The sequence below is a fragment of the Fonsecaea pedrosoi genome (assembly GCF_000835455.1).
Source record: "Fonsecaea pedrosoi CBS 271.37 unplaced genomic scaffold supercont1.2, whole genome shotgun sequence".
NCBI lineage: Eukaryota > Fungi > Ascomycota > Eurotiomycetes > Chaetothyriales > Herpotrichiellaceae > Fonsecaea > Fonsecaea pedrosoi.
Window position 1 is genome coordinate 4,140,796 of NW_013550614.1, and position 26,380 is coordinate 4,167,175.

General features: G+C 54.1%; 7 protein-coding genes across 7 annotated transcripts; 1 reads left to right on the forward strand and 6 right to left on the reverse strand.

Moving 5' to 3' along the window:
* Positions 1-2,931: 2,931 nt before the first annotated feature.
* On the reverse strand, positions 2,932-4,554 carry Z517_03467 (uncharacterized protein; the record flags this gene model as incomplete). Its single annotated transcript, XM_013432572.1, has 1 exon — positions 2,932-4,554. One exon carries the CDS (start codon positions 4,552-4,554, stop codon positions 2,932-2,934), a length of 1,623 nt encoding a protein of 540 aa, XP_013288026.1.
* Positions 4,555-11,959: 7,405 nt separating this feature from the next.
* Z517_03468 (uncharacterized protein) lies at positions 11,960-13,058 on the reverse strand (the record flags this gene model as incomplete). Its single annotated transcript, XM_013432573.1, has 4 exons — positions 11,960-12,545; positions 12,603-12,838; positions 12,904-12,978; positions 13,029-13,058. The coding sequence occupies 4 exons, from the start codon at positions 13,056-13,058 to the stop codon at positions 11,960-11,962; spliced, it is 927 nt and encodes a 308-aa protein (XP_013288027.1).
* A 730-nt stretch (positions 13,059-13,788) lies between these two features.
* Positions 13,789-14,292, reverse strand: Z517_03469 (uncharacterized protein; the record flags this gene model as incomplete). The annotated part of the gene is made up of 2 exons (XM_013432574.1): positions 13,789-13,899; positions 13,963-14,292. 2 exons carry the CDS (start codon positions 14,290-14,292, stop codon positions 13,789-13,791), a joined length of 441 nt encoding a protein of 146 aa, XP_013288028.1.
* Positions 14,293-14,752: 460 nt separating this feature from the next.
* Z517_03470 (uncharacterized protein) lies at positions 14,753-16,420 on the forward strand (the record flags this gene model as incomplete). The annotated part of the gene is made up of 1 exon (XM_013432575.1): positions 14,753-16,420. One exon carries the CDS (start codon positions 14,753-14,755, stop codon positions 16,418-16,420), a length of 1,668 nt encoding a protein of 555 aa, XP_013288029.1.
* A 499-nt stretch (positions 16,421-16,919) lies between these two features.
* Positions 16,920-22,064, reverse strand: Z517_03471 (uncharacterized protein; the record flags this gene model as incomplete). Its single annotated transcript, XM_013432576.1, has 1 exon — positions 16,920-22,064. The coding sequence occupies one exon, from the start codon at positions 22,062-22,064 to the stop codon at positions 16,920-16,922; it is 5,145 nt and encodes a 1,714-aa protein (XP_013288030.1).
* Positions 22,065-22,516: 452 nt separating this feature from the next.
* Z517_03472 (uncharacterized protein) lies at positions 22,517-23,428 on the reverse strand (the record flags this gene model as incomplete). Its single annotated transcript, XM_013432577.1, has 1 exon — positions 22,517-23,428. The coding sequence occupies one exon, from the start codon at positions 23,426-23,428 to the stop codon at positions 22,517-22,519; it is 912 nt and encodes a 303-aa protein (XP_013288031.1).
* Positions 23,429-24,397: 969 nt separating this feature from the next.
* Z517_03473 (uncharacterized protein) lies at positions 24,398-26,377 on the reverse strand (the record flags this gene model as incomplete). The annotated part of the gene is made up of 5 exons (XM_013432578.1): positions 24,398-24,891; positions 24,949-25,687; positions 25,751-26,049; positions 26,160-26,171; positions 26,263-26,377. 5 exons carry the CDS (start codon positions 26,375-26,377, stop codon positions 24,398-24,400), a joined length of 1,659 nt encoding a protein of 552 aa, XP_013288032.1.
* Positions 26,378-26,380: the final 3 nt, after the last annotated feature.

Sequence of the window (26,380 nt, forward strand, 5' to 3'; positions counted from 1 at the left end):
AGTGACATCAACACTCTCTCACCCATCACCACCCGTCGCTTGCAGACCAGAGTGATTACTGGGAGCATTGGGTCGCAGGGACTGGCCAGTATTGGTGGTAGTGGTGGAGAAGTTCGATGCCACCACCATCATCATTTTGTAGGTATCATCACCCACCAACCACGTGTTGTTTGTAACTCGGGGAACCACCAACCCACCCTCTCAGACTCCCTGATCCCTGCTCCCTGCTTCCTGCTCCTCTGCCTGGGCCTACCAGAAACATGCTCTGCAGGAATGCGGCATGTCATGCAATGCAATGCAATGCACCGCACCACCTCGTCACGTCCGGTACCTCGTAGATTTTTTTTTTTGACAGCTGCAAATGCAATGCAGCCTCTAAGCGGTAGCGCCGGTAGCGTCCTCGGTAGCGTCGACTTGTTTGCATTGCTTGGGCCGCTTTGCAGCTTGCCAGGAACGTTTGGGAGTGGATGCGTAGCGTGCCGTGGATCTTGTCCGTCTTATCTACATACACACAGACAGACACACGAGTATCGAAGTACCTTACGAGTAGGTAGGTAGGTAAGAGGTACCTCGTACCTCGTTTTTCTTACGGTCCGCTTTCATTTCCCTTCCTTTTCGTCTTGTCTTCTTTGCTTCCTTGTTTCGTCCCGGTCCGTTGTCCCTGTCGTGTCAGGTCGCGTCATTTCGCGTGATGTCGTGTTACCTACCTACCCACCCACCTACCTACCCTCGCAGGGATTTGCTCCACGGCTTCATCACAAGGACTTTGTGTTTTCTCCCATCACCTTCTCCTTCGTCTTCTCCTTCTTCTTATTCGCGATCCTCCCTCCATCCCGGGCCGAACCAGTCTCGAACGTCCCCCCTAGGTTTGTCGGTTGGGTGAGGAAGGATCAAATCAAAATCGGAGAAACATGGCCCCCCCTTGCCTTGTTGTTTGTCGCCCAACTCGTGAAGCAGCCAATACGAGTGTGGTGAGTGCTCGTATGTGTAATAGGTATTGAGCAGACTTGAGGACTTCTCCGGACAAGAAACTCGTACGAGTGGTAACAAAAAGGTGCTTGACCGGCTGGGTTGGAATGAACGTGTCCAGTATTATTATTAGACACTGCTCCCGCGAGTACAAAAATCAAGTCTTGTGATCTCGCGCCATGCAAGAACCATCGAGATGTATTTGCTCGGGTATCCCGATCTTTCGTGCATTTTAACTACCCTACCCTAGGTAGAAGTTACAAGCTACCTACATACCTACATACCTACCTTAGGTGCCTACGAGTAGGTACATACATACTCCGTTACATGTACATAAGCCTCGTGGTCATCTCGTGTCGTCTCGTGTCGTCAGGACCCACAGTTCAGCTTCAGCCAGCCACTGCTAGAAACGGCCGCAACCGCAAACGTGAGGCGAAGCGCACACACCTACATACATGCATCCATGGGGAACAAACTCTACGAGTATTGTACACCTTGGCTTGTCAGTAGCTTCGGGGATCAAGAGATGATCGTCGCTTGATTGCCAAACTCGTACAAGGGCAAGGACAACTAGGACTAGACAAGGTGAGGCGGCTGGCGCCATGGGGGAATCCTGGCAATCGGCATCTAGCAACTCGAGTGGTCAGCCTGTCTGCGAGCTGCGAGAATTGCTCGTGCATACTCGAGGATCGGGACCCGTCAGCAATAACAAACAAATGGGTATTGCATGGCGTTTGCTGGCCCCTCTTCGTCTCGTCTCCTCTCTTCTCCTCTCACTCCCTGCAGAGTTCGAGGTGGAAATGTGGATGTTGCGCAGAAACGAGAGCGCCATCACTCTCCAAGCCAAGCTAGAACCCGGTCAAGTCCTCTTTTAAAAGAGAAATGGTCAATCATGCCAACCAATCGTCGTGCACGAAACAAGCTGTTTTCCGGATCCGGTCCAATATCTGCGTCAGAAATCACCTGTTCAGACATTGTCATTGGCCGTCAAATCTACTTCGCAAGTGCTCTCTCTCTCTTTCGTAAATGCTTTGGCGTCAACTGCTGGGTTAGCCAGGTTGCCTCACCAGGCAAGCACCAACCTCTCGCATCAGTCGAGAACCAGTCATGCCTGCTGTCATGCCGTCAATCTGCAACTCGGGTCCTTGGTCGGGGAATCAAAGCGGCGGCAGCCCGTCATGGCCCACCACGACAAAGGCGTCATCCTGGTTTCTGAGAATGACTGGTCAAGGCTAGCTCTGTCGCCGTTTTCGAGCAAATTGGCTGCCAAAAAAGTCTGGTGGATTTCCCCAATAGGTTGATCCACGGCGGATGGGTGGGAATTTGGAACCACAAGCTGCCTACTGCGCTGTGTCCCTCTGTGAATACAATATCTAAACAAATGGGTGTGTCTGTGAAGCGTGGGGTCGTCTCTCGTGGATAAATATACAAAAGTACAGTTCACCAGCGATATGGTGGGTTCAAAAGTTGGCCAAAAAAAAATACTCGTAGAGCCTTTGCTGTCTTCCGGTGGAGTTTTCTGGCTTCCTTCTCCTGCAGTGGTCTGGGACTGCTATAGTCTGCCTCATCTCTGTCCAATGGTCCCCAACGCCACAGAGAAGAAAATATTAATCCAAAACAAAAAAAAGGAATATGAGTGTGTATGTGTGTGGCGGGTATCTCGCAGGTCTTAACACCACGACCGATGTGAAAACAAAAGCAATGAGTCAAGGAAATGATGCCAAAAAAAATTGTGTTGGTCCAATTTGTGCAATAAGAAAACGGGCAAGCCTGTAAAGCCCTTGTGACGGCAAGCGCAATATCCCATTCTGATCTCGGTCATTCGTAATCATGTCCCACCACGGCGGTGAAGGGATGTCGCTTCTGAGGTCGCCCTCATTGTCGTCTCTCTAGGAATAGTCATTTCGAAGGGTGAAAAAAGGGGGGGTTTAATGGATCACTTGATGCCGAGAATCGCCTTTCTCACCGGCCAGAGTTCCAGCTCCTGTCAAACGGATCTCTCCGAAAGGGGTCGTAGGACTGCGATCGGGTGACGGGAGGAGGTGGTGGCGGGCCAGGTGGAAACGCCCTGGACGCTCCAAACATGCTCGGGACCGGAGGCGGAGGAAGTGGTAGAGAGGGTTGTGACGAAAATGCTGTGGCATAGCCCGGCGCAGGTGGTGAATGTGTCTGTCGTCCTGTAAAACTAGGCTGGTAATCGCCCGTTCGACGGCGTTGACTCGAAGGCCCAGGTTCGTTGCGTTCCCGCGACGAGTCGTCAGACACGGTGGGAGTTTCCAAGAGACCACTCGATACGTGAGGGCCCCCAGTCGTCGCACCCGCCACTCTGCGCTGCTGAGGCGATTCTGGTCGTGGTAACAGCTGCGCTCCCGACACATACCTCATGGCCAACTCCCGAAAATAATTCCTCTCGGACAGATAGTGGTCGCGTTCTTCGATCAAATCCCGCAGCTCCTGCTGCAAGCCGGCAATGGTCTGCGAAGCTTCCTTCTCTTTCTCCTTCCTGCGAGCGCGGAAGCGTGCCGAAGCTCCGGCATTACGCTTTCTCTTCTCGTCTGCCACCTTGGACGCTTGTTGCAGGTCCAACTCAACGGGGATGTTCAGTGGGCCCTGGTCGGTGTTCAGAGTTATCTGATACGACGCCGGGTCTTGCTGGTAGCCCTCGTGCAGTCCGTGGTGTCCTGGTGCTTCATGAATGTACAATCCTCCACCGCCCGCCGAGATAGCCCTGAATGGGCCGGGTGCTTGAGGCGCAGGTGGCGGCTTGGACACACTATATCGATACCCTGGCGAACCACGGTCGATGTTGCTATATGGAGGCTGCACTGTTGAAGATCGCTCAGTCTGAGAGGTGGATGCTGGCTCGGCTCCACGGGCGACAGGGCTTTCCTGGACGTGTGCTGAGCGAGGCTGTCCTGCTTCGGGTGGTACAATGCCACTCAAAGGTGCACCGGTCGCAAGTGATAGAGGAGGAAGGGGCGGAATCTCCGATGTCTGGTACTGGCCTGGTTCGGCTGTGTAGAGGCGGCTACTGGTGCCTGCTGGGGGTGGTAACGGCTGGATAGAGGAGTGAAAGGCCGGGTTTCTTCTCGTTCCCAAACTCGCTGCCCGCAAACCCGGTGATTTCGGGGTCAGCACACGCCTGCCCATGCGTCCGGAACCCGGCTCGAATTCTCGGGGAGGTGACCTTGGGTCTGCGCGTTTTCGACTGCGCGGGGACTCGGTCGGCGCGGCTACGAGAGTTTGGCTGAGGCTCATGGCGTGCTGAGGGGCGAATCGGACATCGGGAGAGGATGTGTCTTCAAGCTCTGCCGCAGGGTTTAGAATGCTGTGGACGCCCAAGGCTCGAGACGGAGTCTGGACGTTGGACTCGGCCGAATGTCGACGAGACGAGATTCCCAGACCCAGGTCCGGCACAGCTCGGGCTGGAGCGATGCCACCATAGCCGCCATAAGGCTCCGTCCGAACCAGACTCGCGGTGCTCGGTCGCGAGGATTCTGCGCTTCCACCAGACGGTTGAGGATGAGGAATTCGTCCTCCGGCAGTGGTGGGTGTGGTGTCTGCCGACCGAGGGGATGGTGACATGTACTTATTATGAGCCTCCTCGTGCGGCTGGTCCCCTTGTCGCGAACATGGATGACCCTCCTGCGGCACACCTCCGCCTTCCCTCCTCCTCCACCTATCCTGAGGTCCTGTGGGAGATGTCGGACTGGTTTGGCGAGACTGATAGTCCCAGGGCTGCTGAAGGTATCCCGAGTTTGGAGGGGACCTGGGATAGTGCTGGAAGGTGGAAATGGTGACGCCGAGGGTAGCCAGATTGAAAGCCTCGTAGCTACCTTTGTAGGTGGCACTGGGCAAGGTCAAGTCAGAGGAGGGGGAAAAGGACTAAGTGGTAAGCTCGCGCGAAGCCAGACTCACAAGAGTACTTCTAGAAAAGTCACTGGCACGCCGGGAGGGTCAGAGCAAGGTTACAACACACGCAAGGGCCAGGAAGCCGGACAGAAAGATGGCGCATCCCAAGATCACAAGCATTTGCGCAACCCACTCTCCCCTCCCATGGACTTGTGTGAGGATCGTCCGATAATTCGTCTCCTGGGTTCAATAGAAGCGGCAAATGAGAGTCATCAAACGGCAACCCTGGTCCTGAGAGGTCCGTTCGCAAAATAAAAAAACAAGCAGAACCAGCACAAATGAGACCAGGCAGCCCCAGAAGCATTTAGATGAGCGAAAGGGCAAGGGAGAACAAATAGTCTCGACAGGCTAGCCTGAGGTCAGCTCGTAATATTTCATCGTCGGAGTGGGCAGAGTAAGCAGAGGCACTTGGGAGATGGGGGAAGAGAGGAAGTGGACCGCTGCAATTCTCTGGGACGGGGAAGCGGGTAGCATTATTTGATGGTGTTGGAAAAGCGAGATGCTTCCAGGCTTTCTAGCGTTGAGGCCCGTCTGTCTCGTCACGATCTGAGTGTGTCGTCTCTCTTTCTTCTCCCCCTCTCCCTCCAAGGCAGGAACGCTCAGGCCCAACGCCGACGAGGAGGGACTTGGGTATCCATCGGTGAGCAGGGAAGGGGAGCGAGTGGGTCAGAGCCGTCCGACGGGTTTCGACCATGCGAGAAGCCGATGGGGGATGGGAAGGGAAGAAGCCACCAGGGTGATTGAGGATTTCAGACAGATTCGAGCCTAGTCTAGGGACACCGGGATGCAGGGAAGCTAGCTAGCTCCAGACGAGCTGTACATGGTGGTAGGCTCATGGCTCTCGAGCATGGCCTTGTCAAGCGCGTGATGGGGGACCCAGCAGGCGGGATGATGGCATCGCTGGGCAGCAACCTGGGTGATAGCGCGCCTTTGTGGGTGGGCCGACGCAAGTGATGTGGCGCTGCGGGAACGTTCGAGGTACAAGTTACATGTACCGGGTAGTGTACGGAGTACTCTCGTTAGTTAGTGCCAACGACGAGGCACGGAGACTCGTAGAACAAGATGGCGTGGGGCTGAACGGGCTGATTAGACTTCTGGGAGGCTTTTGCTCTTGTCATGAACTAACGTCCGCTTCGTGGGCCACCCTTTTTGCCTGGCGCGCTTGGTGTCCCTGGCAAGCCCAGGGGCAGCGAAAGTCGGGGGATCCACAAACTCTCACGAAATCCTGCAGGACCTTTTATTTTCCTGGATGGGTTTAAAGAGCCCTTGGAGATGAGATCCCCATGACTTGGAAAGGGTGGGTGTCCTCACATCTGGAGTGGTCCAGCTCTTTTTGGGTTTTTGGTTTGTTTTTTTCCCACTCATGGTGCTGCGAGCGACGAAGCGGAGAGTGGGGGAAGACTTCGTTCGTAGGTACTCTCGGTTGGTAGGTAGGTCACGTACTCGTTTGTAGGTTCTCGGGATGTAGGTAAAAATTGACCGTTAATTGACGTTTGCGACTCGACCAGGGGGGTTGTTGACCTGGCCATCCAGATACGGGACAGGCGGCCAAAAACAAAAAATACGAGTGAGAAAAGCCACTGTCTGCCATGCATCAGCCATGTCAGGCATGACGAGAGAGAAAAGCCACCAGAGAAAAGAGAGCGCGCTAGTGTCGCCTCATTCATCTTGTCCCCGACGTCGGCTTGTATCCCCCCGTTGTAGTTTTGGGTTGTTTCCAGTGAAGATGGCACGGTGTGGGAAGTTCGTAGGTCAGGTACGGAGTACATGATTTCTTTCCGAAGCAAAATTATTCGCTGTGTGCGTGCAACCGTGAGGTGAGAGCAAGGCGAGTTAGGGCCCTTTTTCTGCCTGTCCAAATGTCCATGACTTCCAATTGGGTCGCGGCTCCTGTGGCATTTCGCCTGGGATCAGGCATCAAGGACTCTATCCTTGCCCAATGCGAACCATGATTCTGCTTTGGGAGGTGCGAGTTGCCCCAATTTGTTCCTGGGGGGCAATTGAAACAGGGTCTACAAGGCCGTACGGGTACGAGTACCTACTTTCCCCTAGTTGTACTCCGCACCTGGTATCTACGACCTACGGAGTATCAGGGAACAAATTCACCACTGACAAAAGTTCCCACTTTCATTTCGAGAACATCACGAGGAACACCTTCCCATCACTCGAACAGGTGAAGCGTGGACCACCACTCTTTAGTTCAGAGGCTTGCGATCTCGGCTGCCTGCGGTGCCTACCTCTGGTAAGGACGAGTAGCAACTAAGCGCAAGCATTGGATAGATTACGACTTGTAGGGTGACAGTCCCACGAACCTCATCAAAGGGAAATAAAAAAAAAGATATTATAGCCAGGCTGCCACTTCAATGATTTGGGGTCCAAGTTTCTGAGAACCCCAATCGCAGTCCGTCTTTCTTGGACTACTTATGTACTACGGCCAGTATGTACGGGGTGACGTTGCCTGGCGAGGGTTAGCCTTCTAGTATTCTGTCCCCAAGTACTCCTACTCCAAACGGTAGGCACAGAGTAAAGTTGTCCTGGCCTGCCTGGTTCCAAACAAACCTCGAGTTAGCCTGTCAGGCCCTGTCCCGGTAAATGGTCCGCTTAGGACGATCACGTCGATCACAGCATTTGGCCGGGTGCCAGGGTTGAAGGGAGCATCAGCACCTTTCCCGACACCCCCCTCCCCCCTGGATCTCGCTCGCATATCACACGTACGTTCCGGGACCAAAATCAAAAAAGTCCCAGGTTGGACGCTCGAAACGAAATCCGTTCACCGCTTCAGGATTTCAATTTGCGCATCCTGGTGCAGCCAAATGATCCCATTTTTGTGGATCGCTCTACATTCAGAGTACCCGGTACTTGTCATAGGTACCCACGGAGGGGACCGACCCCCTTGCCAGCAACCCCCGTTAGGCGGATTTCGCTAGATTACCGAAATAGCGGCAGGTAGGAAGTTCTGGTAAGCTCGGATTTATTCAAGAGGCACAAGAATTGTACGTGTAATGCGATGGCTTTGGTGCTGGTGGCTGGAGATATTTGACACAGTGGTTGGTTGTCCATCTCTACTCACTTTGTATGTATCTGGCTTAATACAATACAGAGCAAACGCCCCCAATGGCTGTCTGTCCTCGTACCGCCCTTGAATCCTCTGCGTCGATGGCGACTATGTCATTGTGTCCCTTTTGGGACACGTACATACGTAGTAGCGTGGTGGGAATCCAACGGCCACTCTTTTCCTTCTCAAGGTTCAGCCGGGCTGCGAATGGAAGAATGAGCTTTGTTCAGAGTTCGGCCGCCTTCCGTGCTGCAGTGCGAAGAGATCGTTGGATTCGATCCTGGAGCCTTGATCCACAGCCAAAGGAAATCAACGGACAAGGTGCAGATCATTGCCCCGAAATGCTCAAGTTGGACGTCAAGATCGCTTGTCCCTGCCCACCACTGCCACCACGACCGCCATTGCTTGCCTTGATGAGCCCCAATCTATTGATGTTTAGCCTCGACCACCACTAGTCATCTTCCACACTAGCCTCATTGTCGACCACTGCGCAGCCAGATATGGTGGATGTGTCAAAGCCTTGACAAAAAGAACGCTTGCTCTTTTTCACAATCCTGCAAGATGCCTGCGCGCCCGCTCGGAAAAGTCTTGGGGCCCAATATTACTTGGAACATACAAAATTTCCGTTTGGCTGGCGACATCTGCAGCTACTGCACTTGCTAACGCCTTCTTCGCTGAGAGCGCGCAGCTGCAAGGTCTATCTCGACTGGGTGTTTCGGCACAAATCTCGTGTTGCAGCCACCAAGCTAGAAAAAGCCGTTGGTGCCATACCATTGGGACAGGTCTTTTTGTTACACCCACCCACCAGAGAGGCAGGGGGTAGGCGACATGCTAACGAGGACTCTGTACCGAGTAGACTCGGAGCGGTCTGGTCGTAGGGGAGCACATGATTGTGACTACCTCCCAATGGTGTCACTTTCTAGCCTTGTGGCTGTCCTAACACGACAACTCGGTTGACATTGACGTAGTGGGATACATATTGGTCTTGTGGTTTGACGAGCCCCGGGGATGAACTCTGCCACAGCCGCATTTCGCATTTGTGGTCGGTTATGCACAGCTGCTGTGGCTGCTGCAGCTGCACCTTCTGGCGTCATGCAGCACCAGACCAGACCAGACCAGGACTAAATCACCATCCAAAACGGCACCACCACCTTTCATGCATGCAGGTAAAGTGTGTGAAGGCACTACCAGCAACCCACCTTCTTCATGACTAACGAGTACTAGCCCAGATCAAGGTCATAAAAAGATCCCATTGGCAAGAGAGGAAGCCTATACGAGCACTTTGACCTCCTCGTGACTTTCCTTATCGTAGTATCTTGCATCTTGGGCGTGGGATGACGAGGCACGTTTTTGGGGGACGTGATGTCGCCTTCCTGAAAAGAGCAAAAGAAAAGAAAACAATAATGAGGGCAAGTGCTGATCTTGGAGACCTGCAACGCCGTTGAGTTGGCTTGTATTTGCAAAGCCAAGGAATTCGCCATCTGTCTTGGATACCCTCGTGTTTCTGCGTGAATTGACAGGCCAAGTGCTCTCTCTCCTTACCTCGATCAGCAATCCAACTTCCAGAGGCGGTATTTGCTTTTTTCTCACATACTTTCTTGTTCTTTGTCACGTTCTACGGGTGGAATCTCCGAAAACCCTCGAGATGGTCTCTTGGTTGTCTTGGTGCCGCGACGCCAAAGAGGGAGCTTGTGGTGGAAATAGCATTCCACCTCTTCCAAAGTAACAGGCAGGTCCCACAAAGCAGAGCTTATTTGTTGTTTGAGCTTTTGGTCCATTGGGATCACTAAGAAGTGGTCACTTGATACGATGCAAAAGCAGCAAAGCAGCCAAAGCCATCAGTACTACCTGACCGCCTTTACTTGTACAGACTCCAGCGTGAAGCTTCTTTTTCTTCTGCGAGAGCGAGTGAGGTGTGGTGTGTGAGGGGTAGTTTAGCCCAAGCAAAGCCCCAAGTTGTCGTCCAAAAGAGGGTCCGTTCCAGCATGGCATGGGCCACGTGGGAAAAATGCCATCCCGCGCGCGCCCGGTGAGGCTAAACACCAAGGGACCCTGGCCATTGCCTAGTCTGGACTGGAGGCGTCAAGTGGGCGTTCAAAACACCCCCTGCAGCCGCCCACGCCGCTCTGCCTGGGTGTTGGGCTAGCTTGTCGATGGTCCGTTATTCCTGATGACGCCTGCCGAGAAAAAAAAGCCACCACCGGTACCGCTTATACCGCTCGACACTGGTTTCGTCACAGCCTTCGTCTCCTTGTTGCTCTGCTTTGGGAGTTGTGATCCCCGCTGTGGAATGGGAAGAGGCTGACTGGGAAGCAGGCAACAGGTTCATCAGGGGTCGACCCCTTCTCTTTCTGTACCACCTGTACCACCATTTTCCCCCCTTCCCCAGACGAGCAGAAACCTTCATAGAGTTTTCCAGTCCAAAAAAGGGGAAATTGGAGGATCCGTTTCACAGGGTCCAAGCTCGCCAGCCACGGCCTACACTTACTGGCGAGTCACCAAGTGCTTCAAAGCATGTCCCCTCACACCGTCACCATCACGTCTATTCCCGGGGCTGGGAAACTAAGCGAGAGTGTACGAGTAAGACAAGTTTCAATGCAGACCTTTGTTCGGATTTAATCTCTCTCTCCTGAGAAACCCAAGACCCAGACAACTGGCGAAAAGAGAAAGGCACAACTAAACTACCTACATACGAGTCCTTGCTGCATGCAGCTTGATCCGGACCTTTGCAGAGGACAGACGGCAGAGGGTGTGCGCATCCTTGCCCTTTGAAACGGTACACTCGTAAAAAATTCAAGCTTGGCCCCTCCATTCCCCGAACGCCGTTGTGCGGCATATGACGAGCCGATGTCGACTTCTAAGCCCTTTTTGGCCGTTAGAGTCGCAAGCTAATCACGTCAATCCATCCATGGCGAACGGGGTGAGGTTCCAGTGCCGTGGGACGGGGATGGTGGTGGATGCAATTTGCGCAGGGAGGGGGGACTTTGTAACCACGGGTGCACGGTGAACAAAGCAGATGAGCCATGCCTGCGGATTATACAGCGTACTTGCACAGCGTAGTAGTGCTACGTACAAGCACAAAACGGCGGGGGGCAAGTAGATTGGCACAATCAAACCTTGATTTTCTAGCAAAGGGGGGTTTTGTGTGTGTCTTGTAACGAGCACTCGGTACTGCTTGTACTTACACGTCCCTACGAGTACTTGTACTTTGTACCGAGTACAAGCACAAGCAGCAGGTACCTAGCTAGCTACGAGTGCCGAGTAGCTACGTATGAATGTAGATAACGTAGCCCTCGTTCAACTTTTTAGTAATACTCTCTAATACCCTCCTCGGGTTCCCCCTTCCTAGGATCCTCTTGGATCCAAAAACAACCTCGTCTAAGTGTTCGGTAAATAGCTATCTACCTATTTATGATCACCGACCGACCTTGTCCAAGACCCAGCCAGCGAGGCAAGGGTGGCTAGGCAGCCTTGTCGCAAGACCCCGGTCAGGTCAGCCCTGCCATCTACCTTGAAGAGATGAAAGGATCCTTGTCGGGATTTTATGATTTTATGAGACAATGACTGTCGGGGGAAAAGGTATCGAGTACCAGAGTACAGGGGTGAGAGCGGGCGAACAAACACCAAGGGATACAAGGGAGGCCAGGGAGACTAATTGTACAAGGTACTACTTGGTACTTTGGGGATGATTGACGTCGCTTTTCCCTTAGGTACCTTACCTTGCCTAGGCGGGTAGGTGCAGCCCTGTCTCCTCGAGAGTCTGGGAAACTACGAGGAACACAGTGCGAAGCGAGGAGGTATGTAATTAATTGCCCCAACCCCGTCATCTCTTTTTGCTCAACTGCTGGTTCTCATTGCCTTAACTCAACAGGGCAACTCTTCCCGTTTTTTGCTCCTAATGCGAGGTAATACCTAGACGAAATGGCCAACCGAATCAAACCTTTAATCTCGCGTCTCGGTTCACTGATTGTTTTCTAGAAAACACGAACCCTTGCACACGAACAAAAAACCAGGACTGGGGTCTTAGTCCAAGCGAGCCCTGTATTTGGGCATGCCCTCGACGCCGACGTCAACCCTGAACAAATTTCCGGCGAATTTGGCCGAATCCGGGTATTTGTCAGGCTGGGACTCGCGGGCGCTGGTGATGAACAGCGCCGTGCCCGCAAAGGTTGGGCAGGTGATGTTCCGGGTCGGGAGGTGGACGATTCCGGTGACGGCGCCTTGGGGCGAGATCCGGATCACCTTGGAGCCGCCGTAGCAGGCGTGCCAGATGTTGCCCTCGACGTCCATGGCGTGGCCGTCCGGGTGCACGCCCTCTTCGTCCAGGTGGAAGAAGATGCGTTTGTTGGATATGGCCCCCGTCCGCGCGTCGTAGTCGAACGCATACACGTTCTGCGGTGGCGAGTCCGTCAGGAACATGGTGCTGTCGCCAGCGTTCCAGGTGATGCCGTTGGGGATTTCCATCCCCTCGTGCATCGTCTGCAGCGTGCCGTCGTGGTCGAGCCGGAAAAGGCACCCTTCGTCCGTCAGTTGCGATATCTCCGGGTCGACGAATGCTTCGACCCAGAACCGTCCCTGGGTGTCGACTGCGCCATCGTTCGACCGCATTCTGAGTGCTGGAGTGAGTGATATATTTGTCAATTGACCCTGTTCTGGGAGCTCTTACCTCCTCGCCTTGTCCTCCGCATCTGCTCCCTTCCAGTACTTTGCGACGTACTCATGCTCCCCGGTTTTCAGGTTAAACTTGGTGACACCGTCCTTTGCGCCGGCCAGAATGACTTCTGAGGGGTCAACACCCTCGATATTCGCCGTGACTCCAATCGGCTGCGAAGTGTTGATGATCTTGACCGACTCGGGTCCTTTGGCGAGGTCGATGATGAAGAGTTTTTTATTATTGATGTCCTGGGTTAGACTCGTGGTCAGCTGGGGCAACAACGATGCAAGTGGTCAAGTCATTATCCACAAACCATGTACCGAAGCTCATTTCGCTCTTTGGTATAGTACGGACCTTCACCCAAGCTGCATTTTGAGGGATAGTATGCCTGGCTCAAACCTCAGTAGAGTCCTCGAGGAGTTTTTGGGACCAACAAACCTCTGTGACGGTCCACTCTTGTATACCCATTGTGTTGCAAAGCGACTGATCTTGGGTGGTCTTAGTATACGCGAAAGAAGTGGTCTGCTTGCAGGCAGTTTTAAATGGCGAGGGAGTCCGTCTGTCTTGATTAGATGTAGAACGTGCGACTTTACATCATCATGATATAGGATTGAGTGGTTTCGGGCTGCCAAGACCTTCAATTCAATCAACCGTAACAGTCGATTTGACAGCCTGCAAGATCTGAACTACGGCTACATGCCAGTGGCTTTGGATAAATCCAAGTGGTCCCAACAACAGAAGAACGGAGTATCTGCCGTCGACCGTCGAATGCCAGCTCATCAATCGCGCCGCTGTGCCGAAGATGACCCGAATCTCTGCCGGAGCATAGCCTGTAGTGCCTGTCTACAAAATGGCGGCTACTGAGAGGCGACTTGTTCGAATCCTCCATCAGCTTTTGTTCGAGTCTCTATATCATCCGTCCAAGTTGATCCTGGCTCTCGAAAATGACGAATCTATCACTATGCCCGCGTCGCGCCATGCGTTGTTGCCCATTATCCTTGAGTAGTCGTACGGTATGCTGCGGTAGGATCAGTGCACGGATTTACTTATCCTTTGCAGTTGACTAGTCCTGACAGCCAGACTCGGGTGCATCTTCCCCCACGGCTTTGGGTGTATCTGGACGGAGGACTTGAGTCGATCACGGTGCCGAGTCCAGGACCCTCCGTCCAAACAAGCCTGTAGCAACTCCAAAGAGTGCTCAAGCTCGAGCAGAAGGGATGATGAAGGCTTTGATCGCCAACGTAGCATTTCCGTCGTGCGAGCGTAACAGCTCGGTAGCCTTGGTCTTGGAAAGATCCAGTTCTTCGACCTGTGCCCACGTATCAGCAAGTTTTTGGGACAGCCCGAAAAAGAATCCACGGCAATTGCGCACCAAAAGATTGACATCCTCGGCCGCGATTTTGACCTTCTTTTTCACCTCGACCTCCTTCTTCGCCTGCGTCTTGGTTGTGTCCTCCTTTTTCTTTCCCACGCCGCTGGCAATCTCCAGTCTCGACATGGCCTTCCCCAGTGCTTCTTGATCGGCCGCGGAGGGCTGTCTCGTGCCACTCTCCCCGTTTTCGGTGGACATCTCGTTGGCATTGAGAGAATTGAGCGCCGCCGCGGCCTTGCGGTCCTCGGCGTTGTTGGGCAGGTTTTGGGAGGTTTCGTCGTCCGCAGCGTCCGCGGCGGCGGTAGATGCCGATGGAATTGGTTCCGCCATCTTGACCGAGTTGACTGGCTGGTTTTGGGGGGAGGCCACGAAGAAAATGGGTAATTGTGTCGTGCGACGCAAGAGGCAGTGTTTGAATCTCCCAAATCCCGCACTTCTGCAGGTCAACAGTCCACCGTTACAAGACGCTAGCCTGAAAAGGGATAGCGTCATATCAAGGCCTTTCAAGACTACGAGGGAAGTCGAACTTCTCTTTTTCACCCACTTCCGGCGACAGGAAGCAGTCTAGTCTTTGATCTTTAGGGGAATTTTCATCCATTGAGTTGTGCTGAGAATCTAGAGAGTCTACATGTACCCTTGCTTACAGCCACGTCCCCACACTTTCTACTAGCGGTGACTCATCCCTTGTATACCTCTCGCATATTGATTCTTTTGGAAACCACCTTCTAAACGTGCTTGCGAATCTGAGCGGTTGTTTTCGTTAGAGTCGACCTAGGGCGGCACGTACATCATGGAGATAAACGGCCCGGCCAAGCACGCCGCGACGGTTCTCTGGACGCCGTCGAGCTGGAAAGCCAAACCCATCGTGCAGTCCGTCCAGTACAGCGACGTCAAGTCCTTCGACGCCTCGGTCCAAAAACTAAACACCCTGCCACCTCTGGTCACGCCGCGGGAGATTGTCAAGTTGAAGAACGAGCTCCGCGAGGTCGCGACGGGGAACGCCTTCCTCCTCCAGGGAGGCGACTGCGCCGAACTGTTCGACTACTGCACCCAAGACATGATCGAGGCCAAGGTCAAGCTCCTCCTCCAGATGTCGCTGGTGTTGATCTACGGCGCCAAGAAGAAGGTCGTCCGCGTGGCGCGCATGGCCGGCCAGTATGCGAAGCCGCGCTCGTCCCCGACCGAGGTCGTCAACGGCGTTCCCATGCCCAGTTTCCGCGGCGACATCCTGAACAGTTACGAGGCGGACCCGGCCTTGCGAGAACCGGACCCCAAGAGAATGGTCGATGCGTACTTTCACTCGGCCGCGACACAGAACTATCTCCGCGCGGCGCTGGCGAGCGGACTGGCCGATCTGCATGCGCCGCTGGACTGGAGTCTGGGCCACGTGCGCGATCCGACCGTGCGAGACAAATACCAGGTCATCGTGGAGCGGATCACGGACACGCTGGACATGATGCGTACCATCGGGCTGGACACGGGCGGCGGGCTGGAGACGGTCGACCTGTTCACGTCGCACGAAGGCCTCCTGCTCGAATACGAACAATCCCTCACCAGAAAATTCAAACATCCTCCCAACCACCACCAAGACCAAGCCGGCGCCGGCGCCGCCCACCACCGCCCTTCCTCCCCGACCACCACCCACAAAAACCTGTCCAAGACGCGCAAGACGTCCCTGCCGACACAGCTGCCCCCGCCCTTGCCCCCGACAAAGGGCTACTACGACACGTCGGCGCACATGCTCTGGATCGGCGACCGCACGCGGCAGCTCACGCACTCGCACGTCGAGTTCTTCCGGGGCATCGCCAACCCGATCGGCGTCAAGGTCGGTCCCAGCATGCCACCTGCGGATCTCGTCCCGCTCCTCGACATCCTCAACCCGGAGCACGAGGTGGGCAAGATCGTCCTCATCACCCGCTACGGCTGTGACAAGATCGCCGCGCACCTCCCGGCCCACATCCGCGCGGTGCAGCAGTCGCGACACCACGGCACCGTGGTGTGGCAGTGCGACCCGATGCACGGCAACGGGCGCAACGCCACCGTCAGTGTTCCTACCCCCAACTCATCATCGTCGCCATCGTCCGCAGACGCAGCAGGCACACCCGGCGGCGCCACCACGACCATCAAGACGCGCCGCTTCTCCGACATCCTCAGCGAACTGCACCAGGCTCTCCAGATCCACCGCGCCCACGCCTCGTACCTGGGCGGCGTCCACCTCGAATTGACGGGTGAGGCCGTGACCGAGTGCATCGGCGGCGCCGAGGGCCTGACCGAGGAGCACCTCAGTCTCAACTACGCCACCTTTTGCGACCCGCGCCTCAACGAGAAGCAGGCGCTCGAGCTGGCCTTTTTGGTCGCGGGGTTTTATCGTGATGCTTCTTCTTCTTCTTCTTCTTCTTCTTCTTCTTCTTCTTCTTCTTCTTCTTCTTCTTCTTCCTCCTCCGCTGCGGCGGCGTGATGTGCTGCGCTGTGGTATGTTCTGGTGTAGGATGCAAAATTCATCAAGGAAGGAAGAGAGGGGAGTACATACTTCTGATGGCGGCAAGACACCTGGCGCAGGAGATGGGATACCATCATATGAGGAAATGGACGTGACGAATCTAGGTTAACAAAACGGAAACAACAACATCAATAGGTGTTCATGTTCGTGTTCGTGTTCATGGTCATTCTCAAGCTCAGTCTCAGTCTCAATCTCAATCAATCTCAATCCTATCCACTCCACACTCCACGCTCCACTCCACTCTGTTCTGGCAATTGACCTGATCAGCCTCTCCCAACCATTACTATCATCCCCTGTCCAAAACCTCAAGGCCCTTCGTAACCCAAAAACGCCAAACCCACAGTCCAAATTTCAGCTTCTGCCTCGCATGCATGCATGCATGCATGTATATACAACACGTCCAACTCCAGAGTCCAAGTCAGTTTCTGTTTCACTCCTTACCCTCGTCAGTGCCACATCACTCCTTTCTCAAGGGACTTCCGAAACGAGGCTGAAATCCCATCCCGGCGACACCCACGCCCAGAGTCTTCCTCCTGGCGTCCAGCAATCCCTTAGCCGATTTGCCCTGCATCTTGACCTGAAACTTCTTGCCACCATTTGCTTGCCCTTTCTCTGGCGCAGCGCTGTCATCGTCTTCGTCACGATCAAAGAGGCTCTTGTTGATTTGTTTCGGAGGCGCGCTCATTTGCACCAACTCTCGTCCCTTGGCTACAAGGTAGGGAGTCAACGGCGTGGCTGCGGTGCGAGGATCGTAGTCCACCTCCAGGGAAACAGACTTTGGAGTCGACACGTTTGTGGTGAACTTTTTGGAAACGACTGATCCAGGCGTCTCCTTGTCCTGCTGGGCCATCAGAGCACCCACGTTGGCAGTATCACCACCTCCCCACATTGTCGCCGCAGTCGGAGAGTTGTATGTCGAACTAATCTCCGATTCATCTTCGACCTCGACGCCGTTTCCACGGTTCTCATCTCCTCTCACAGGAGTTTGGATCAAGTCCGCCTTCATCTCCCCAGTGAACCCCATGTACTCGGCAGAGACGCTCCGTCTTTGGTCCCTGCTAGTTGATAAAAGCCCATTGGCGTTGACGAGCATTCTAGGCTCCATGGACTTGCGTCTCCGGGATCCGCCCCGAGGCATGATGCTTGCGTCGACAGCGAATGCGGACTCGTCAAGCCACTTGCCTTCGCGCATGCAGTCGAGCACCCAACTGACCCCGACGCAGAGCACTTGGCCTTTGGCAGAGCGGACCTTTTCCAAGGTGCGTTTTCCACCGTCCTTGTAGACGACGTGCGTTATGCCAACGTTACCGATCGAGTCACCCGAGTCGGTAGAGTCCTGGTTGGTGGGAGGAATGCTGGCTCTGGGATTCCACCTCCACTCCTTGACGACTCGCGCTCCCATAGATGTAAGCAGGTCAATGTAGAAGGCCGAAGCGTCCATCCCCTCACTGGTGTGGATGTCGGTGTGAACAATTGCACCATGAAGAACACCATTTCCGACTGGTTTCAGAGGGTTCCGGCCGGTCTGTGGAGTCTTCGCGACAGACTTTGGCTTCACTGAGGTGCTGGGAGTTTTGGCTCGGGCGACAGTAGCAGGCGTCTTAGGCCCGGAAGCTCCTTTTAAGGGCGTGAATTTAGGGGTGGCATTGAGTCTGTTGGAGCTCGACTTTGTGCTCATTGCGTAGCGAGGTGTGGTAGCTGTTTTTGACTGCCCGGTAGAAGGGACAATGCTGCTTCTCTTCGACGCGGCGGCTGGCGTTCTGAACAAGGCAGAGCCAATGCTTAGGACACTCTCATCCTGTTCAGCGATTTCCGTCTCCTCAACATCATCAGACATCAATTCTTCCTCCGGCAAATCGATCCCATCAAGCGTACTGTCGCCAAAGTCGTCGGCGGTAAAGCTCATTTGACCAGGTGTCGTCAAGCCTGAGGCGAGTGAATTTGCTGGACTGGGTGCAGCACTGCGAATTCGTCTCTGAGGTGACATGGCCACATTCGCCCTCGGGGTTGCAAGAGGGTCCATATTAAATGAGGGACCGTTCAAGATGGGGCCCAAGCTACGTCGCTTGACCGCTTGTACATGCGAAGAAGATAGCGACCGCGGTCTTTTCCTCTGAACTTTAAGTGGCGATGAAGCAAGAGGAATCTCTCCTTCAGGGCGAAGCGGGACCTTGGACACCACAGTTTGAACATATCTCGGGAGGCCTGGATCCGGACGGACAGGAGTTACGTTGAAATCCATTTCCTGGATCACACTCTCGACATATGCAGGAGCGTGGTCGTTCTTGGGTGGGGAGGTCTCTATGCTGGCAGCAGTGACTTCAAGCAGCTCGTCCTCTGTGTCAGATGTGGCGTTTATAGCATCCTCGTCTTGTTCTGCACCTTCAGGGACACTTTGATCGATATCGCTGTCCTCTTCTCGGGCTTCGTCAATCACTTTGGCGTGGCATTCCGCGCTCTCCTCGGTAGGTAACTCTTCCATTTCATCCGTCTCGGACTCATCTGCCGACGACTCAATGGGAGCTGTGTTTTCATCGCCATATGATCCAGAAGAAGTGGAAACAGAAAGCATAGATTGCGCTTCATTCACCGTCTCGAGCAAAACAGTGGGAACTGTCACGTTAGCCTCCTGTTCGTTGAGAGCAGCTTCCGTGTCGTGCCCATCTTGAGCCGCAAGATCTTCAGCTTCATTTGCCAGAGCCTTGAAATCAACCATGGCGGTATCGGATGCGTTGGTAAAGTTGATCAAGTCAGTCGTCAACTCTGCTGTTGTCTTGGCCGCCTCGTCTCCAGATGAGGCTTCAACCTCTCCGTCGAGTTCGTCTGGCGTATTTTGCTGTGAAACATCTTGTGCTATCAGGTTGTGAAGATCTTCGTCTTCCACAGCAGCAGCATCGTCTTCTACCTGATCTTCAAAGTCTTGCGCAGCCATCCCATCAGCGAAGAAGTTAGGCCCGGCGGGGCTTTCGGTAGTGGAAGCAGCCAGAGAAAGCCTGCTGGCTATTGACTTTCGTTTCGACGATTCCCGCCCTGGAGTATTAGGCCTGCTCAGCTCCACAGCCCCAGTAACGTGTATCTGAGCAACAGGCGAAAACAGTCCCCGTGACCTGGAAAGGGCAGAAGCCTTCTTTTCGGGACTGGCAGCACGCCAACCTTGGACTTGGGCGGCCAGAGGAGTGAAACCCAGATTTTTAGATGCACTCTCTGGGACAACTCCAGTTGAGAGACGAGATCGAATGTCCACGCTGCCGATGCTGGATCGGAAGCTTGGTCTAAGAGCTCGATTGTCTGGTGTCTGTTCTACAGCGAGTTCATCTTCAGAGTCGTCGTCGATGTGTCGAAGGCGGCTGAAGAGGGCGTCCGACATTCTGGGTTTCTTGACAGGACTTTCCACATCTTGGTGGGCATCTTCAGTAGCGTGAGCACCGACGTCTTCGACAATGTCCGAGATCTCCTCCTCGTCAGATGGCTCGTCAGCTTCAAACTCAGGATCCACAATAGTTTCGTCTGCATCGACTGCGGGATCTGGAGCTGTGTTGTCGGTGGCATCAACTTCCATGTATTCCTCATGACCGTTTTCCTCCGCAGCTGACTGATCATCATCCTCAACGGCCGGGTCCTCCAGAACCATTTCCTCGGTCAAAGTCTCCTCGACGGGCTTCGACTTGTCCACCTTGAGAGGACTTCTGATGTTCAGCACCGACTGGTCGAAATCAACGTCACCGTCCCGTTCCTCGGCCAGCTCATCCTCACTCAGTCTATAAACCCTTGTCAAACGCTGTGGAGAGACTGACGACCTGAAATGCGAGGACACTACAACTTCTTCACTCTCTTCATTCTGAAGTACTGCCTCGTCGACTGACGATTCCGGTGATTCTTGCTCGGAAATCTTTCCAAACGATGGCGACACCTGAGCAGGCGTCCGCTGCTTTGAAGCCGAGAAGAGGCGTCGGGCAGGCGAAGACAACAAGGAGGTTTTGAGTGGAGTGGTTCGCGACTTTACAGCGGATGGCGGGAACACCAGTCTATCGGACAAGCCTCTCTTTGGGGATTGGTGAAGCATGGACTGGGTGTTGCAAGGGTCCAGAACCAGGGCTGCGGTGTTATGGATGTCTGGAACATTTGCCCGGAAAATCGTAACGCCCTCAGGCGCTCGTCGAGGGGATTCTTTCAACGAGTCCTTGGCTGGAGAAGCCTGCCGCCGCGGCGGGCTCAACATAGCCATAGCCTCTGATATATGGTTTTTCTGAGGTGATCCTAGGTGGAATGCGGGTGAAAAGTCAAGCTTCTTGATGGGCGACAACGGTCGTGTCGCCGAAGCCGCGAGTCCACGTTTGGGTGAGAGGCTCAGATCGCGGACCGGTGTTTTCGCGCCAGCAAGCTCATCTTCCTCCTCGTCGTCACTATCCATAGGCATTGCCTTTGCGACTTGTGTAATCTTTTTCGGGGTTAGTGCTCGGGCCTGGATTTTTTCTGTGAGCTCGGTTTCTTTCTGAGGTTTGGATGCCACAGCTTGCGAGGCACCTGTTGCTCGAGTGGCTTTTGTTGTTCTAGTGGTGGCAGGCTTCCGAATCGGTTTGGCACGCATGCCGGTGGCTGTCGTCTCGGCCTTCTTTGAGGCAGCTGATGTCTTCGTGCTCTTGGACTTGGCCATGGTTCTGGGTCGTTTATTCTCCTTCTCGTCGTCATCCTCAGGGAGAGCTTCGAAGGTGACTTTCTTCTTCACGGGGACCACAACACTGACAGCAGGCTCTGCGGCTACAGATGAGTTCACGGACCCGGCCCTGGCTCGAGTCTGCCGAGTAGTGACAGGCGCAGGCTTAGGCTCTTCCACCGGTGGTAGAGGAATCTTCTCCTTCTTCGGCTTTCCACGAGACTTGGCCGCTGTCGACGTAGAGACCTGCGGAGGCCCTTCTTCAGGCCCCGGGTCGTTCTGCACAGTTCGACCCCGTCCTCGCTTTTTTGGTTCTGGGTTGGTGCCCGCGACATTTGCGTCCTTGTTTTGTTTCACAGCCGCAGATTCTTTCTTACTTCGTGATGTAGCTGGCTTCTTCTCTTCTGCCGAGGTGCTTTCCTTCTTTGCCTTTGCAGACGTCTTCTTCGCTGTGGTGACTTCTTCTGAAGGTGCTGTAACGACTGGTTCAGGTTGAGAGTCATTCTGAGTCAATGGCGTGACCTTTACTCGACGTCGAGGCGCTGCTGCCAGACCAGCAGTCGCGGTAGGGGCGGAGGTGTTTGAAGTGGTTCGCGTCGAGGTCCTCGATGGCTTGACAGGTGGCTTGGTAACCGTGGCTGCCATCACTTCTTCATCGTCGTCATGATCACTGACATCCTCCTCTGGCACAGGCAGCACCTTGGCCGACCTCGTGTTTGCTCGTCCACCCTTTGTCCCTTTACTCGTCGTCGTCTTCTTAGTAACTCGGGATTTTGCCTCCAGGGCTTTCGCACCGCTTGTCGTAGGTATGGGCGCGGCTTTGGTGGTTCGTCGCTTGGACGTTTCTTCGATTGGTGTCGTCGCGGCGGTGGTGGTGCCGGCATCAGCTGCTCGGGCGCGGGTGATGCGGCGAGGCTTCGCTGGGCTCACAGCTTTCCTCGGCGCCATTTCAGTGGCTCCAAAGTCCCAACACCGGATTGAAGGAAAATTGCAATGCTAAACACTTTGGTATAGCACAATTGTCCAAGAAAACCTGTTGTTAGTAGTATTGAGAAAGAGAATGGGCGGATGCGGGGGAGAGAAAAGACTGAGACTCGATGCACAAGCCATTGTTTACAATCTGAGATGTTGACATGGCCCAATACGGGTTAGCGCCTCGACTCACCTAACAAGCCCGTTGATTGGTTGTCTCGCTCGAGACGAGGCTGATCTGAAAACCCCCTTCACTTCACTGGCCCAGATGTAAGCTTTTTCTCGTCATTGTTGACTATGTATGTATCTTCATTATTGGTCATTTTTCTATAGTTATTCGTACCCAATCACACCAACTTTTGGCCCACTCTGATGTACCCTAATCTATTACGTATATGAACATCACCGTTAATACCCAAACATTATGCTTAGCAGCTCAGAGAGTACACTGGCGTAGTTGGAGGAGGTGAGCCAGCGCCCACAAGTCCAAAACTTGGACTGGCACCAGTGTCCTGAAGAATGTACCACCAGGTGTTGACGCCTTCACCGAAGGCTGTGCATCCGACCTCGTCATAGTAAGTCTGCGCATTCTGGACCGAAGCAACAGCTTGTCCACTGGTGGGACCCGAGACAGGCCAACCTGTTTCAGTGATCCAGACAGGCTTACCCTGAGCGGCAGCAACCGTCACGTCATAATCATCCCAAAAGGTAGCGTTGGCGTTGTCGATGCTGTTCGCTTTGGTCGTCTCATAATAAGGATACGCGTCCACACCAAGGAAGTCGCAAGCTCCAATCAGGTCGTTTTGGCTGGAATTGGTCCAGACATTGTAAGTGTCGACGTGGCCAACGGGCTTTCCTGCGGCCGAGGTACCGGCGATGGCCGATCGAACCTGGTTGATATAGTTGATGATTGTGGCTGGACCCACACCGACACCAGAATTGTTCTCAATGCCGATTGGGGTGATGCGGTAGATGTCTTCACTGCCCACGCTGATGCCAGCAATCAAGTCGGTGAAAGCTGAGCCATATTGTGCGATGGCGGCATTGAGAGCGGCAACCTCGTTGGCGAATATGGCATCCCCGGCGGATGCCCACAAGCCGAGCAGGAGGGATGTGCCGGTGCTGATGGCTGCTGGGATGGCAGAGATGGGAGTGTTGGTGGTTCCGTCTTGAATCATGGTATACAGACGAGCAGAATCAAAGCCCAAAGCCTTGGCCGAATTGAATTGACCTTCAAAGGCAGACTGGTCGTTGCCCGCGGAACCATAATTGAAGCCCTTGTATGCAGCGAGAGTGGAAGGCAGGGCAGCCACAATGGCAAGAATCTGTGAGGCCCGCATATTGTAGATATTATAGATATGAGATGTATGCTAGATCCAGTAACGAGCGTAACGAATCGATAGATTTAAGAAAAGGAACAAGTTATATGGTTGCAAGGAAGATCGGGAATCTATTATAAGTAGCAGACGGCAGGGCACGAATAAATGGAAAATCGCAAAGGGACGAATATGGTTGGGGCAAAGCTTGAACAAGTCGGGGAAGGTTCTACCTCGAATACTGACTTCAAGGTGGCGGCAAGATCGAGGCGCAGGAGAAACAGATGATGGTGGTGGTGGTGGGTATTGCTGAGAGAAAAAAGTAGCCATTCGACGGGATGATCAGGGCAAAAAGAGGGTCGACATGCTTGGTTTGTCGCTTACGACTCTGAGGCGACGCATAGACTGACACCCAGAAGCAGGCACTGGCAGCACCAGCAGGGCATTTGGCAGGGGAAGAAAAAGCCGTTGCCGAACGATGGGTACGAATAGAGAAAAATTCTGATGGGTGTTTGTGGGTGACAGCATCCAGTGGAATGGCGTAGCAGGGATGGTGGGGGTTGAGCAGGGGTTCATGATGATGGTGACGTATTTTCTCAAGGATGGTTTCGGAGGATTCCACTGGCAACTACAGGCACGAAGGACCGACACTCAGCTGCAACTGCAATTGCAACTGCACAATTGACGGTCGTACCTGCATCATACGAGTCCTTACGACCTACCCATGTACCAACCAAAAAGTGGGCCAGTCAAAAACTTGCTCCGCGTGCTTCCATTGACTCTTCCGCCTGAAACTCATCCATTCAGAGTCTCCCTTGGTGCCCTCACCTACTTGTAGTAGTTGTAAGCCCTGCTCCTTCCACGGGTTGGTGTCGTGACTAGCAAGTCAAGCTCGCATCACCGGCCCAGGCAAAAGAATACACCCCAAGAAATGCAGTATTGTGTACTTGTATAACCACCTACTCCGTACAACCGCTGTACATGCAAACAAAATCACAGCTTCATGCCCAGCGCCTTGTGCACCTTCAAGCTCTGTCGAATACTCAGATCCAGCATGATTTCCTCGCTGCCTCCTGGGATCTTGTATGCCAGAGTATCACGGTACAACCGCTCAATCTTCCCACCCTGTCCACCGCGCGAATAAGCCAGGCCACCAAATACCTGAGCCGCCTCCTTGGCGCAGAACTCGAACGTCGTCGTAGCCTGAGCCTTGAGCCCTGCAATGGCACCGCCCAGCCGCAGCATGGCCTCCGTATCGCCCATCCGCTGGCACTGGTAGATGATGTTCTCCAGCCAGTTGTAGCTGGCCTCAATTTGGCGCGCCATGTGTGCGAGCTTCATGCGGATCACGGGGTGGTTGATGAGCTTCTGCCCAAACGTCTTTCTCTTGGACGCATACTTAACACATTCTTCGAAGCAGACGCGGGAGAAGCGCAGGCATTGAATGACGATGCCGATTCTTTCGTGGTTGAAGTTGGTCATGATCACTGTCGCGCAGTCCAATCAGCAGCTAATACCTTCGACAGTGGTAGGCGTCTTCTTACCTTGGAATCCTTTGTTGACTTTGCCCAGAACATTTTCCACAGGCACCTTGACGTCCTCAAATGTAATGTAGGTAGTCCCGCTGCTCCAGACACCCTGGCAGTCCATACGTCGAGTGCTCACCCCTTCGGTGCGCTCGATCAACAAGAGGCTGATGCCGCCCATTCCTGGACCACCGGTTCTCACGGCAGTCGTGAAATAGTCACTCCAGATGCCGTTGGTAATCCACTTCTTCTCTCCGTTGACGATAAAATGCTTGCCGTCCTCTGACAGCTTGGCCTCGCATGTCAGATTGGCAACGTCGGAGCCGGCGTCAGGTTCGGTGATGGCCAGGCATATTCTCTTGTCTCCAGAGAGGATACCTGGGAGAATACGATTAAGGAGCTCTTTCTTGCCATATTTGACCAGCGGCGGACACCCGATCCCAAAGCCTCCGATCAGATTCCAAACCAGTCCACCAGAACCGGTTCGTGACAGCTCATCCGTCAGGAGCAACTCGTGAAACAAGTCCCATTTCTCCGGCGGGACGGACTTGACGGGGTTCTTTACCAGATGCGCCGGGTACTTGACACCCAAAAGACCAGCCAAATAGCCCCGTTCGCCCATCTGCTTGTAGATCTCCTCAGGTACTCTCTTGGCCTCGTCCCACTCGGTCACGTAGGGCTCGAGCTCGGTGTCGACCCATTCCCGAACTTCGGCACGGAGGGCTGCGTGGGTCTCGTTGTAGTATGGCGAGTGGTACTTTTGCATTCATTTGTTACTCAGCGTCCCAATTGCGGTTGAAGGAAAGCAAGTCAAACTTACACCTTGATACCAGCTCGGATCACCAAAGGGAATCAGAGACCCGAAGGGATCCAACGCCTCGACTTCTTCCGACGCAGCCGGACCCGGTGCAGGAGCAACGGTCCCAGGCTCTGCTTGCGGGCGGACCTTTTCCGCCGGGGGCGGCGTCGCCGGAGGTGTGGGCGGTGCTGCTGCTGCTTCTACCTTTTTGGTGTCCAATGACCCGACCTGCAACTTTGCCTTGAATTTCTTGAGGATCCCCTCGTTGTGGTATTTCCAGAACTGCTTCGAGGCGTCTTTCCCGGCCACGCGTTGCAGGACTGTCCAAAATCGAGCCGCGTTAGTCTTTTTGAAGGGAGGGGGGGGGGGGGGCGCATTCGGGGATTTGGGGCTTTTTGGCCCGGGCAAGGGAGGGAGGGGGGAGACTCACTCTTCTTCCCACCTATATAAATGCAGGACAACACGCCGAGTCAGTAAAATGGGCTTTCTTTTCACAAAATGCGGAGGGAGGGAGGGACCGGAGAGGGACTAACCTGGATGCTCATCTTGGAATTTCGTCAGGTCATAGACGTCCTCGTCGACGATGATGTAGAGGTTGTCGGCCTTGTTGTGCGACGCCACGTCGGCGGTCGAGAATCGTTTCGACATTGT